Source organism: Poromitra crassiceps (assembly GCF_964638095.1).
Source record: "Poromitra crassiceps genome assembly, chromosome: 4".
Taxonomy (NCBI): Eukaryota; Metazoa; Chordata; class Actinopteri; order Beryciformes; family Melamphaidae; genus Poromitra; species Poromitra crassiceps.
The window spans coordinates 25,714,811-25,729,422 of record NC_139626.1 but is presented as its reverse complement, the minus strand read 5'-3'; the positions used below and the strand labels follow the sequence as shown (position 1 = coordinate 25,729,422).

The 14,612-nt window shown below is 43.4% G+C and overlaps 1 protein-coding gene across 1 annotated transcript in view; it reads left to right on the top strand.

The window, feature by feature from the left end:
* Positions 1-14,612, top strand: part of lrp2b (low density lipoprotein receptor-related protein 2b) — a gene marked incomplete at both ends in the record, with an annotated part of 73,134 nt that overhangs the window by 16,658 nt on the left and 41,864 nt on the right. The window contains 16 exons of the mRNA XM_083635848.1: positions 260-397; positions 907-1,185; positions 2,045-2,284; positions 2,507-2,629; positions 2,741-2,857; positions 3,512-3,889; positions 4,259-4,507; positions 4,862-5,070; positions 5,243-5,427; positions 5,600-5,828; positions 6,411-6,588; positions 8,271-8,399; positions 8,926-9,092; positions 9,521-9,664; positions 9,950-10,059; positions 10,275-10,452. Coding sequence (XP_083491974.1) covers positions 260-397; positions 907-1,185; positions 2,045-2,284; positions 2,507-2,629; positions 2,741-2,857; positions 3,512-3,889; positions 4,259-4,507; positions 4,862-5,070; positions 5,243-5,427; positions 5,600-5,828; positions 6,411-6,588; positions 8,271-8,399; positions 8,926-9,092; positions 9,521-9,664; positions 9,950-10,059; positions 10,275-10,452 — 3,053 coding nt within the window. The remainder of the gene's footprint in view (positions 1-259; positions 398-906; positions 1,186-2,044; positions 2,285-2,506; positions 2,630-2,740; positions 2,858-3,511; positions 3,890-4,258; positions 4,508-4,861; positions 5,071-5,242; positions 5,428-5,599; positions 5,829-6,410; positions 6,589-8,270; positions 8,400-8,925; positions 9,093-9,520; positions 9,665-9,949; positions 10,060-10,274; positions 10,453-14,612) is intronic.

Below are 14,612 nucleotides of genomic sequence, written 5' to 3'. Positions count from 1 at the left end.
AGGACCCCTAAACTGACATACATTAGACCAGGATCCCCCATTTAAATTATTCCCCTTTTTTGCTGGGGACCCCCTGGAACCCCCTCAAGGACCCCTGGAGTCCCCGGCCCCCACTTTGAGAACCACTGAGCTAAGCCACTTGTGTCATGCCTCTCTGCTCTATTTATTTATTTATTTACCGTATTTATTATTTCGGTGTTTATTTATTTTGCACCTTCGGTCTTCCTCGCTGTTGTGCCATCCGTCTGTTCTCTTGTAGACCACCTTTTTGTGGCTGACACAAGGACCAAGGCCATATTCCGGATGAGGAAGAGGGATGGAGGTGAAAACATTATCATCAGACAAGGAATCAACAGCATCATGAATGTGAAGGCCTACTCTGCTGACCTCCACAGCAGTAAGTCCACAGTCTATGCAGGGAGACACTGGGGGCTTTATTTATTAGGAAAAATCAAGCTTATTGAACACGCCAGTGCCTCAACAGTTATATATTATTTGACGCTGGCAGTGGCAGTGCAGGATTTCAGAGAAAGCAGCAACAAGATGGCGTAGGTAAATAGGGGAGCGTACCTATGTTCCCCGGGTCCTATATTCCCTGGGTCCTATGTTCCCCGTTTTTGTGGGACCGAACCTAACCTCCCCCAGACCCTAACCCAAAACCTAACCTCTCCCACCCCCCACGCCTAAACCTAACCTCCCCCAGACCCTAACCCAAAACCTAACCTCTCCCAGGGAACATAGCGGGGTTCTATGTTCTCCGGTCCCACAAAAACGGGGAACATAGGACCCGGGGAACATAGGACCCGGGGAACATAGGGATGACCCCGGTAAATAGAGGGTGAATGAGAGGCGGGATCTGGCGACCCGGCACACCACTGACTGCGTTCCTCACCCTTCTCCCCACAGTGTACAACAGCCGGTGCAACACGGTGCCTAACGGCCGCTGCAGTCACTTCTGCTTCCCGACCCCCTCCTCCAGTCGAGTTTGCGGCTGTCCGTACGGCATGAAGCTTCAGGCCAATCAGAGGGACTGCATCAAGGATGATTCGGTTACCCCGCCCGATACCAGCTGTGGGGACTTCAGCTTCGAGTGCGATGAGGGACGCTGTAGACCCAACTCCTACCGTTGTGACGGGATTGTTGATTGCATGGACAAGACCGATGAGGCCAACTGCACTGATCCAGGTGGAGGGGGGGGTTTGTGTGTAAGGGGTTACTACGTACATCAGTGTATGCACTACCAGTGTTGCCAGTGTATGCACTACCAGTCAAGTCTTGACACACGCATTTTTCTTTATTTTTACTATTTTCCACATTTTAGAATAAACACAAATGAATCATGCAGCAACTATCGTATATTTTAGAAGCAGCCTTGATGGAAAGGCAAAAGCTTTGGAAAGAAATTCATACAGAGGCATCAACTTCACTATTTATTTTTGTCTTAAAAAAATAGATTTAAGCAAATGCCTTTAGATGGAAATGGCTTTAAGATCATTAAAAACATAGTACATTCAAATAGGGGTGTCAAAAATAATCGATTATAAGATGCATCGCGATGCGGACGTGCACGATTCTGCATCGATTCACAAATGTCAAAAATCGATTATAAAAAATAATTTTAATAATCAAATAAAATATAATGGAAGTACCGGTACATGCAGTTGTTTATTTTAATTATGGATCATAATACAATGCAATTCCAAATGCACTTTTATTTTAAAAGTAGCCACACAGTGAGAAAAAAGAAAGTGAGAAAAAATAAATCATTTATTGCTATTATATAAAAAAGTGATGCATCGATTTAAGATGCATCGAGATGCATCGATAATCGTAATCGAATCGAATCGTAGCCCTCTGAATCATAATCGAATCGAATCGTGAGGCCAGTGAAGATTCACAGCCCTACATTCAATCAGGTGTCCAAACTTTTCACTAGTTCTGTATCAAACTGTCAAACATCCACTGTAATCATTATTTTGTGTGTAAGTGTAAACCAGCATAATAATTAAGCCACCTCACCTGTTTACTACTACCCATCCTCCAGGGATGACCTGCTCTCCGCGGGCGTTCACCTGCAACAACAAACACTGCATCCTGTCCAGCTGGCACTGTGACGGCAACGATGACTGCGGTGATGGTTCGGATGAAATAAACTGCCCCACTCGCGTCCCCACCACCTGCGCCGCAAACTACTTCACCTGTGATAACAAGAGGTGTGTCTCCATGGTCTGGATATGCGATGGAGACAATGACTGTGGTGACGGCTCTGATGAACACAACTGCAGTAAGTGATGACGGGGGCTGCAGAAACATATGCCAAAAGATTTTATATTTTATTTTATATTTTTATATTGTGTAGATAGATACACTATCTATTATGAAGATCAACTCTATATAGATATAGAAATATAGAAAATCAAGTAGAAATATTGCACAATGGGTTGTTACCTTTTTATAAGCTTTTTGAAACATCTGTTTTATATGAGGTTTTCTCTGTGACTGGCAGATTCAACCATCTCTACATGCACTCCTGGCTACTTTCTGTGTCCGGACCACCGCTGTATCCACAGCTCCTATGTGTGTGACGGAGACCAGGACTGCCTGGACGCCTCTGATGAGAAGGACTGTGGTATGGATCAGTACAGGTGGACTCACTTTGCTGCCTTCTATTTTAGCGTGGCAAATACATTTCCTGTTTATACTTTTCTCCTTTCTCCATTCCCTCCGCTCCAATTGTAAGAGTTTGCCTGTGACTCCTATGAGTTGGCCTGTGCCAGTGGGGACCAGTGTGTGAACAGCAGATATCAGTGTGACGGCGTCTTTGACTGCAGGGACCATTCTGACGAGAGAGACTGCCGTAAGTAGGGATGGGGCTTGAGACCCCGTATCGATCGAGAATTTCTCAAAAACTGCTATTGAGACTCGCAGGCCCTATAACGTACTGTTACTGTACAGTATGTTTTGAGAGATCAAAGTCATGTAATTTACCTCAAATCATCGATTCAAGTTTTCAAACAAAGAAGAAATGAATTGCCTCACCTGGCTAGGCAAATTTCATTCTGTTCTGTTGAGAATTGACTGTCGTCTCGTCTTTCCAGATAAATAATTTAAAAGTATCGATGGTGGTATCGATAAAGACTCGAATTGTTAAGCAGTCTTGAAAATTGTATCAATATCAATAAAAATGAACGATCCCCATCCCTAGTCATAAGTCAGCTACACTGACTGTTTTTTTTTTTATTGATGCTGTGTAAGAACTTATGTCAGAAATATATCTGCAGTAGTATTTTTAAAGGGTAGTATTGAAAGTATCTATTAGCGACTTTCAGAGAAATAAATTGTCTTTGATCTCACTAAATGAAAATGGAAATAACAAACAGAGTAACTCTGCATGTAAATACTTTATAAATAATTGTTGTTCAGATAGTGTTTCAGGTTTCTGGATGCTTTATTGAAAGATCTCACAGAAACCCCCTCAGACTAGCCATTTGGAAATACCTGTGCTCCCCAGCCACTCGAGGTCCAGGTCTCTGCCACAACGATGAGTTCCAGTGCCAGACCGACGGCTTCTGCATCCCAGATGAGTGGGAGTGCGACGGCCACCCGGACTGCGAGGACGGCTCTGACGAACACAACGCCTGTGCGCCGGTCACCTGCCGGCCAAACTACTTCCAGTGTGCCAACAAGATTTGCATTTCACAGAGCTGGTTGTGTGACGGCGACAACGACTGCCGGGACATGAGCGATGAGCAGAACTGCCCCACTCCTCCATTTAGGTGTCCCTCCGGACAGTGGCAGTGCCCCACCGACCAGGTGTGCATTGACCTGGACACGGTCTGCAATGGCCAGAGGGACTGCCCCAACGGAGCAGATGAATCTCCAATTTGCAGTGAGTTTCAAATTGATCATATTATATGAATCCATTTTTAAGCCTCAGTGAAGAAAGTATATAGTTTCCATGCAATTAAGTTGTTTTAAATGATTTGAAACATGACCAGGGATTTATATGAATCCAAATCATAAGGCCACATTAAAAAGACACGAAAAACACTGAAAAGGAGAGAAGATGAAATCGAAACCATCTGGGTGAGACAAACAAACTCCAAGTGACCTATAAGATCTCACAAAAAAAAAGAAAAAAAGCAAAGAAAAGGGAAAACCATAAAGACAAAGACACCAGTGAAATTGACACCAAATCAAATGAAAACAACAGAATTCCTAACATTCCACTCCCTCACTACCATGTTGTTCCCTATAGACCAGGATGACTGTGCGCTGAACAACGGCGGCTGCAGTGGCGGCTGTATCCAGGGGCCGTTCGGGGCTGAGTGCACCTGTCCGCCCGGATACCAGCTCCTCAACGACTCCAAGACCTGTGACGACGTCAACGAGTGTCTGATCCCGGGCTTCTGTAGCCAGCAGTGCTACAACGAGAGGGGGACCTTCAGATGCTACTGCTCAGATGGCTACCTCCTTGAGCCTGACGGACGCACCTGCAAAGCTGTTGGTGAGCAGCCATCCCACATTACAACCTGCACTGATACTGACTCTGGTGTTGTATTGATTCTCTCTAATAGAGAACATTTGAGTACTTCTAAGTCTATATTGTTGTCAGTGAGTCAGTGAATGTGTTTGGTACAGTGATGAAAATTCTCTAATTACATCACAAGCATTGAAGCATTACACTTTTTGTTTTACATGATGAGTGTATCATATGAGCTCTTTGATACTGACATAGTAACAAAACACAGTAGGCCTATTAATAATTCCAAGAATTTCCCGAAGATGTCATGTTGTCCACAAAGATCTGCTTCAAGTTGTAAAAGTTGGGGGGAATCATGAATCATTTCTCTCCCATCAGATCCTGCGGCAGCCGTGCTTCTGGTTGCCAAGCGTAGCCAGATCATCGCCAACCGGATCAATATGAAGCCACCCCAGGTGCGTCCGGTGATCAGCGGCTCGGCCATCGTAGCGGTGGATTTTGACCGCGTGACCTCCAGAATCTACTGGGCCGACGCTTCGCAGAAGAAGATATGGAGCGCCTTCCAGAACGGCACCGACAGACGGGAGGTAGGAGAGGGAAGTGCTGATTTTACACTTTTTTGTCTGCTCATGATCTTCATACTTGTAAGCTAATTGCTATATTCCTGTAATATGTAGCATCTCAACATCAGTGCTGTACAAGAAAACAAAAACCAATGTCAACTAAATTGAACCTTTACATCTGTCTCTGCTGTTCCAGGTGTTCTCCACTGGTCTGATGGTACCAGAGAGTGTAGCTGTGGACTGGGTGGGTCGGAACCTATACTGGACCGACTCTGTCATGGAGAACATAGAGGTGTCCACTCTGGATGGTCGCTTCAGGAAAGTTCTTCTCAGCAAGAATGTAACCAGCCCCCGCGGACTGGCTCTGGACCCCCGCAGCCAGTAAGAGGACACTCTTCCTTTGGGGCAAAGTGATGGACGCATTTAATCTCAGATTAACCTTCTGTTATGTTTGGCTTCATAAGACTATGTCAATATCAGATATGAGAGAGGATTCTCCTTACGTGTTGTGTAATTGACAATACACTTCTGATCAAACTGTCATTCCTGCCAGTACCAATCTGATGTTCTGGTCAGATTGGGGTCAGAACCCCAGGATCGAGCGGGCTGACATGGATGGAGTGATGAGACGGGTCATCGTCAGCACAAAGCTCTACTGGCCGAACGGCCTGGCCCTCGACTACACCACGCGCAGGGTCTACTTTGCAGACGCCTACCTCAAGTACATCGACTACTGTGACTACGATGGCAACAACCGTCAGCAGGTCATGGCTAGTGACATGGTAAGTCGGCTAGTGAGTCGTGACATGGTAAGTTTAGTTGGGTTTATGGGAAGTCCATGGTGAGAAAAACGGAAAGAAAAAAGCGGGGGGAAGGGAGAAAACGATCACACATTGTTGGTGAAATGAGAAAAGAACAAAAGTTCAGTCTTGGTGTCAAAGCATCATTTTGTTACTATGAAAGGAGAGAGGGAGGAATGTTTACAGTGTTCCTGGTGTCATTTACACATTCACTGACCCATGGCAGATCATTTTCCTCTTTGAATGGGTCCTTTGTACTGTAGCAGTAGTAGTATCTTCACTGTCTGAGCAATCGAACCCAGAGCATCACTCAAACAGTCCAACATGGCAGAGCACAGAGTGCTCGATTAAATCCACATCTCCAGCTCAGACAAGTTGCTATGGTTTAGCGGCTCATTTGTAGAGCAAGTCGGGACTGCTATTTCACATATGTCCCCAGGTTGGTCCTGCCTACATTAGTTAACTATTTACTGGCTGTTTTTGAGACCTTTTTGACCAGAATTGATCATTTTTATTGGGTGAGAAAATATGATACTCACCCAAAAGATACCCTCTTTCCTGCAGGTTCTCCAACACCCCCACGGTATGACCATCTTCGAGGACCACATCTACTGGTCGGAGCGCTACACCAGCCAGGTGATGAGGACCAACAAGTTCCATGGTGGCAACATCACCACTCTGCTGAACAATGTCTACCAGCCCATGGGCATTGTCATGGACCATCCTATCAAACAGCCCACAGGTATGGGCTGTTTTACAAATGTGTTGGACAGTCATCTGTCAGTGCAGTGTACAGTAAGTCTACTATGGGTGAGTGCCACTACAGGTTTCTATGTCGCTGCTTACCCAAGTAAATGAAAAAATGTAAGTAGGTTGAGAGTTATACAGTAAGATGCAGAGAATATCTTCTTAGAAGTTTAAAATTCATATGAAGACTGCAATATAGACATAAAGTAATAATCTGTGAGTTTGTAATATTAATACATTTCTGTTTTGGCACTCTACATCACCCCTTGACCTTCAACCTATACTTGGTTCATCAAAGATTTTACATTTGCTATTCTAAACACCCGGTGTTGTGTCAAAATGAGTTTGCGTGTCTTCGCTTTGATTTCACATATCTCACCTAATTAATATCACAAACACTGATTCTACGAAGAAGTTGTCAGTCTACTTTTGCCATTTATTAAGCACATTTCTCCCATCATAATTTCTTAGGGGATACAAATTTTTCTACATTGAAAATAATCCTCTGGCACACAGGAAGTGAAGTTGTGCATTTTACCTTACCAGAAGCCGCAACAGGGGATTGTTTGGAAATAGAATAACTTAGTAGTTAACATGAGCAGCGTTGCAGGGATAACTACCATAGACTAATACCTGCAGAAACTCATCAACAGGAGATGCAAGGACAAAGACATCATACACTGTTTGATTGCCACAGCAGCAGTGACCAATTAGTACCAAAGATCTCACCAGGAAAAGGAGAAAAAAAACTCTGACAATTATGAAGGTGGTCACACTGTGGTGACATCATATGAAAGTGGTCACACTGTGGTGACATCATATGAAGGTGGTCACACTGTGGTGACATCATATGAAGGTGGTCACACTGTGGTGACATCATATGAAGGTGGTCACACTGTGGTGACATCATATGAAGGTGGTCACACTGTGGTGACATCATATGAAGGTGGTCACACTGTGGTGACATCATATGAAAGTGGTCACACTGTGGTGACATCATATGAAGGTGGTCACACTGTGGTGACATCATATGAAGGTCACACTGTGGTGACATCATATGAAGGTGGTCACACTGTGGTGACATCATATGAAGGTGGTCACACTGTGGTGACATCATATGAAGGTGGTCACACTGTGGTGACATCATATGAAGGTGGTCACACTGTGGTGACATCATATGAAGGTGGTCACACTGTGGTGACATCATATGAAGGTGGTCACACTGTGGTGACATCATATGAAGGTCACACTGTGGTGACATCATATGAAGGTGGTCACACTGTGGTGACATCATATGAAAGTGGTCACACTGTGGTGACATATGAAGGTGGTCACACTGTGGTGACATATGAAAGTGGTCACACTGTGGTGACATCATATGAAGGTGGTCACACTGTGGTGACATCATATGAAGGTGGTCACACTGTGGTGACATCATATGAAGGTGGTCACACTGTGGTGACATCATATGAAGGTGGTCACACTGTGGTGACATCATATGAAGGTCACACTGTGGTGACATCATATGAAGGTGGTCACACTGTGGTGACATCATATGAAAGTGGTCACACTGTGGTGACATCATATGAAGGTGGTCACACTGTGGTGACATATGAAAGTGGTCACACTGTGGTGACATCATATGAAGGTGGTCACACTGTGATTGTGTGTGTGCAGCTGTCAACCCATGCAGGGACCACCTGTGCACACAACTGTGCCTGCTGTCCGGCCTGAGGCCCAGGTACTACACCTGCCACTGTCAGTCTGGGTGGAAGCTGGATGATGACAAACGGACCTGCATCAAAGGTGCTTCTTACAGTATCTTTAACGTTGACAGGTCACTTGTGTTCAGGTGTTTCTACTAACTTATATTATCTTTGCTTTACTTTTTCTGGTGTATTCCATTCTGATCCATCATGTTTTCTGTGTTCTGTTCTATCGTATTCTACATTGTTCTGTTCTGTTCTATTCTATTCCTTTCTATTCTATTGTTCTGTTCTATATAGACCCTTTTTCACAGCAACTGTTTTGAGGTGGTAAAGCAGGAAGTAAAGCAGGTATAATCAATACCATTAATGATGGTTCCATTGCATTTAGGTGTTCCAGTGCCAGGGCACTCATTAGTGTTATTGGTTACACCTGCTTTACAATTAAATGGTTGCTGTGAAAAGGGCCTATTCTACTCTGCTCTGCTTTATTTGGTTGTTTTTCTAATTTCTATTCTATTCTGTTCTGTTCTATTCTATTGTTCTATTCTATTGTACTCTGCTCTATTTTGCTATGTGATGTGATCTGATGTGATCTGATGTGATGTGATGTGATGTGATGTAAGATGAAACTCCATTCCTGATGGTGGTGAGAGAGTCAGTGATTTTTGGGATTCCTTTGGACCCCGCTGACCCCTCCAACAACGCGATGGCCCCTGTGTCCGGCATCACCCAGGGCCGCGACATCGACTTTGACGACCGGGAGCAGTACATCTATTGGGTGCAGAGCACTGTGAGTGACGGCTTATGTTGAACCTTGCCACAATGTTTTTATTGTATATCGTCAATTTACTGTGGTATCAGTGGTACTGTGGTATGCTATATTATAATACACAACTGTATATTTTTGTCGTGCTTCACTAAATCTATTCTTGTAGAGGTGTTTTGGGCATAGTACATTTGTTTTGTCCCCTGCTGTAAAGGGAGATTCTATTCAAGGGTTACATTTAGCTTAAAGCTAATTTTGGGTTTGAGTAATTCCATTAATTTAGTTTAAGTAAGGTAATTGAAATGTGCAGTAAAGTATTGGCGTGTATGTTTATTTAAATGTCTCTTGATATCAATTTTCACATGCCTTTGTTGAGTATTTGCAGTTTGCAAAATGCTGCATTTGAATGTACTTTTGACCATCTCAGACTGTGATTTCCCTCCTCCAATCAGGGGTCAATATGGAGAGTGAAAACCAGCGGGACCAACAGGACTCAGTTTGCTCCGGCTGCTTTCCTTGGCTCACCTTCTGGTCTGGCTTTTGATTGGATAAGCCGCATGATGTATTATACCAATCCCACCCTTACTGCCATAGAGGTAAAGATCAATGGATTTCTTCTCTGTGATAACCGAGATTTCAGAAAATGAAATAGATTGTGACTAACTAGGCTTGCATGCTTCCAACAAGTCAGGTAAAATGACTAAGAAGAGTATCACTCTGAGAGGATAAGTGACACCAGGAACACTAATACTGTATATTCCTCTCTCCTTTCCCATCATAACACGTTATTCTGATTTGGTTCCACTCTTGGCTTGTCCTCTGGATCTGATTTAATTTGTTTGTTTTTGTGTGTAAGTAAATAAACGGAATGCTCTACACAGGTTATCCGGGTGGATGGAAACCAGCTGTACAGGAAGACCCTCATCACCTCCACGGGCAGACCAGAGGGGGCAGGAGAGCCCAATGGAATAGTCCTGGACCCCGCCCGAGGGTGAAGCATCTCCTCATTTAGAAAAAATAAATAAAACATAGGCAGTATTTGCTCTCTGATTTGATTCAATAAAATGGACAAAAGTACTGTAGCATGTTTTGTTGTTGTTGTCATCCGACCGGCCTGCCCGGCAGTATTTACTGTACACATGCAGCATACCTGAAAAGTCCCATAGCTCTGTTATTGTTTTTCACGTTGACCCTTGTCCTCCACAGAAAGCTGTTCTGGACAGACAAGGGGTCAGACAGTGGGGTTCCTCCTAAGGTTGCCAGTTCTGACATGGACGGAGGAAACCTCAGGAACCTCTACACAGGCAACCTGGCTAACATTGGATTTATCACCGCTGACATCTCTGCCAGCAAACTGTACTGGGGTGTGGCAAACACTGGGCTGGTAGGTATACATGCTTCTGCCATGTGCACAGACCATCCTCACAGACATGCTTGCATCCACACTTGCACTCAGATGCATATTGTAGACACAGCATGGACAAGGAACAAAAACATATTCACTTACATTTCATTATACTGCCTTTGGAGTGGAAAGTAAACTCACCTCCACTTAGTTTATGCACCTTTTTATTTGTGAATTAGTTTATCCACCCTTTTATGCAGATATAATTTGTATGATATATATTGTAGCATACATCCATAAGTAGTTTCAGGTTATTCAAAGTTACATTATACAACAGGTATTTTCCGTTCAAGCATGATAGTCATACTCTATTGCAGTGATACTCAACTGGCGCCCCCTGTGTGGCCCGCGATGGTATTGCTTCTTTTTTTTTTTTACAGTGCACCTGAACGCAACATGCAAGATACCCGCTGAATAAGTGTCCAAATGTTCATGTAATTCTGGCCAATACTCCACTTCTGTTATAGCATTTCAGTCTGGAATATGGAATATCTTTCAATAATCTATGATTTAGCTGCTAAATTGTCAAATACCGCCGTCTGCTCGTTACCCAGGCACTTATGTATGTACTTAACCTAAGTAACTATCCGGTGTGCACAACATTGTCAGAATAACTCCGTCTGACACCTACAATCCGCTACAGAAAAATGTATATTGATTGTTTATTAACTGGCCCCTGGCCTTCTATGATTTCACGAAAGTGCCCCCCGGGCAAAGCAAGTTGAGTATCCCTGCTCTATTGGTTGTTATTCAGATTCATTTATTTAGAAGATGGGACATTGCACATTAATGGACAGTACAGCCGTACAGTAAATATGCCAGGTTTTAGCCCAAGGGCTAGTTTCCACCTGTAGTCCCATGGCAGGTTGATGTAATCTTGAAAAGAAAAAAAAAAAATTAATAGTACAAAAAATGAATAGTATAAAAGGTTAGTAAAACATACGGTGAGTAAAACACACAGAGCATGCAGTAAAACATGACAGACAATATGTTAAAAATGATCACATTGTTGGTTTGATCTGAGCCACAATTTCAATTGGCCTTTAAAGGTGGCGAGACTAGGGCATTCTCTAATAAAGAGAGGTAGATTATTCCAGAGGGTGCTTCCCATGTAGGATAAGGTCCTCTGGCTAAAGCAAGTTTTTCTAAAGGGGACCTCACAGACCTTGTTCGTGATGGCCCGAGTGACACGGGTCGAGTTGGCGGTCGAACGATATTTGATGAAGTCAGCTAGAGGAGGCGGCGCCAGTCCATGTAGAACTTTGTATATTAAACAGGCAGAGGTGAAATTTCTAAAGTTCTCAAAACTTAGCATGTCATATTTACGTATGACATGACAGTGGTGATGAGAAAAGGGTTTTTTATCTAGTATTTTCAGGGCTTTATTATAAAGTAATTCGGCTGGTTTGAGAGTAGTTACTCCTGTCAACGACCAGCTATTTATACAATAATTCAGATGCGAAAGGATCATCGAGTGTAAAAATAAAAACGCAGCGTCTGTGGACAGACAGTTCCTTATTTGTCTGAAGTTATACAAGTGGAATTTAATTTTTTTGGAGATCATTTTGATGTGGTTGCTGAACGTTAGGTTGGAGTCCAACATCACGCCTAAGTATTTAAACTCGTTAACCACAGATAATTCCTCTGACCCCAAGAAGACATTGGAGCGCGCAGGTGCAATGTTTCTTTTAGAAAAGAACATGCAAACTGTTTTTTTTGCATTCAGCACGAGACAAGATTTAGTTAGCCATGCCTGGATATGAGAGAGAGCTGAAGATAAGACACGTGCCGCCTCCCCTGGGTTTTTAGCCCTTGTGAAGATAACTGTGTCGTCAGCATAAAGCTGGACATCTACATTAAAACAGTAATCAGGAAGATCATTAATGTACAAAGAAAAGAAAATTGGCCCCAAAATTGACCCTTGGGGGACCCCTACTGGACAGCTCAGGTAAGGGGAGCTGACACCGCCAACCACAGTGCACTGCTCCCGGTGAGACAGATATGATTCAACCCATTTAATGGCCGCAACAGAAAAATTGAAGCTGGACAATTTAGAGAGGAGCACACTGTGGTTGACGGTGTCAAACGCCCTCTTAAGGTCGAGGAACACAGCTCCCACACAACCATCCCTGTCCAAGGAGCCTTTTATTTTCTCCAAGAGCAGGACCAAAGCAGAGTCAGTTGAGTGATGTGGACGAAAACCAAACTGCATGGGGTGCAAGGGGGTCTGGCTCGTCTCAAGAAATTCTATAAGTTGTTTAGCAACCCATTTTTCAATGATTTTAGAGATTATTGGTAAAATACTGATGGGTCTAAAGTTGTTCATGTCAGATTTATCACCAGCTTTGTAGATTGGGGTAACTGAGGCCAGTTTCCATGCCTTTGGGACGGTTGAGTGCTTGATGGATAAATTAACTAGGTGCATAATAGGTGGCGCTAATGTCTCTTTATTTAACTTCAAGAAGCTGGTGTTAAGACCATAAACATCTTTAGCCTTAGAGCTGTTCAGAGCACTAATTATATCAATGACCTCAGGTACAGAAATTTCCTGGATGGTGAAAATTGGTACTCCATTGACTGTAGGGTTATTCACCATATTTACAGGGCATGTGGATACGCCAAACTGTTTCGAGATGTCATCAATAGATTTTATAAAGAAGGTGTTGAGTTTTTCTGCCAAGGTGACAGGGTTGCTCACCAGCCGGTTGTCGACCTTTAATTCCATAGCTTTAGTGTCCTGTTTCAGTTGTTTACCTGTCAGTTTATTAATATTTTGCCAGATTTTTTTGCTGTTCCCCCTTGCACTTTCCATAACAGTGATAAAAAAGTTGGCTTTAGCCTTCCTTAATTCAGCAATCACCTTATTTCGAGCTGAAACAAACAATTGTCGGTCAGTACCTAGCCCAGTTGTAATTGACTTTTTAAGCAGCAGGTCCCTGACTTTCATCAGTTTCAAACACGACGAGTTGAGCCAGGGGAGGGAGGTGGATTTCCTCCTCCTGTGGCTCCCTCGTCTGGAGAAACTGAGGATTACATCCTTCAACCTAGAGTGAAACATATCGCTACTGATGTCTGCATCATCACACGTGGTGAGATTATCCCACTCAATATCTTTTAGAGCTCTTGCCAGATTTTGTTCTTCGTTTTTAGGGACAGTCAAAGTGTTTGTACGGTTATCAGAAGTACTAGAGAATGGGTTTTGGAAGCGGGATTTATTAAGTTTTCTGGAAAAGAAAATCGCATTATGGTCCGAGATTCCTGTTAACAGGTTGTGTATTTTAGTAACACTTCTAGGTTTGTTCGAGAAAATTAAATCAATTTTTGATTGAGATCGATGAGTGATTCTAGTGGGTTGGTCAATTAACTGAGTAAAATTAAAATAATCCATAATTGATTTCAGGCTTTTTCTATCTTTTTTCACGTCCCAATTTATATTCCAGTCTCCAATCAAAATAATTTCTTTTTTGTGGTCACATGAATTAAGGAGCGTCTTGAGATGATCATAAAAATCAATTTTAGCCGAAGGCTTGCGATAGATGCAGACAATCACCAGCGACATTTCATCGGACAGAGAGATATTTACACCAACACATTCTAGACTAAAATCATTGGGCCATATTATCTGGTTGCATTTCAGATGTTCCCTAACATATAAAATTACCCCCCCACCCTTCCCCTGACCCCCCCTATCCCTTCTAAAACTAGTATATCCAGGTAGTGAGATAGCAGCTTCTGGTGAGGAGCTAGTTAGCCAAGTTTCAGATATCCCCAGAAAATCAATGTTAGAGTTACATAGCAGGTGTTCTAATTGCTCCCGTTTAGGTAGCATGCTACGGGCATTTAGATGCCCCCCAAACAACCCCCCCTTTTTACATACAGGGTCCCAAATTGTCCTTGCTTGATTTAGTGTACGAAATATTTTTAAGGATCGATGTCTTTTGATTACAGGGTTTCTATACTAGCTTAGAGGAAAAAGGCAGCCCAGTTCGATGGGCCGCTGCTATGGACCTCTGGGATGCAGGCCCTAGGCCCGTTTGATGGATCATCTCCGCTGCGCTGTTGGTAGCCAGGGGTAGCGCCGCAGCCGAGCTGGTGGTGGAAGGCGAAGGTGGGAGGCCGTTTGCCTCCCGCTGCGGCGA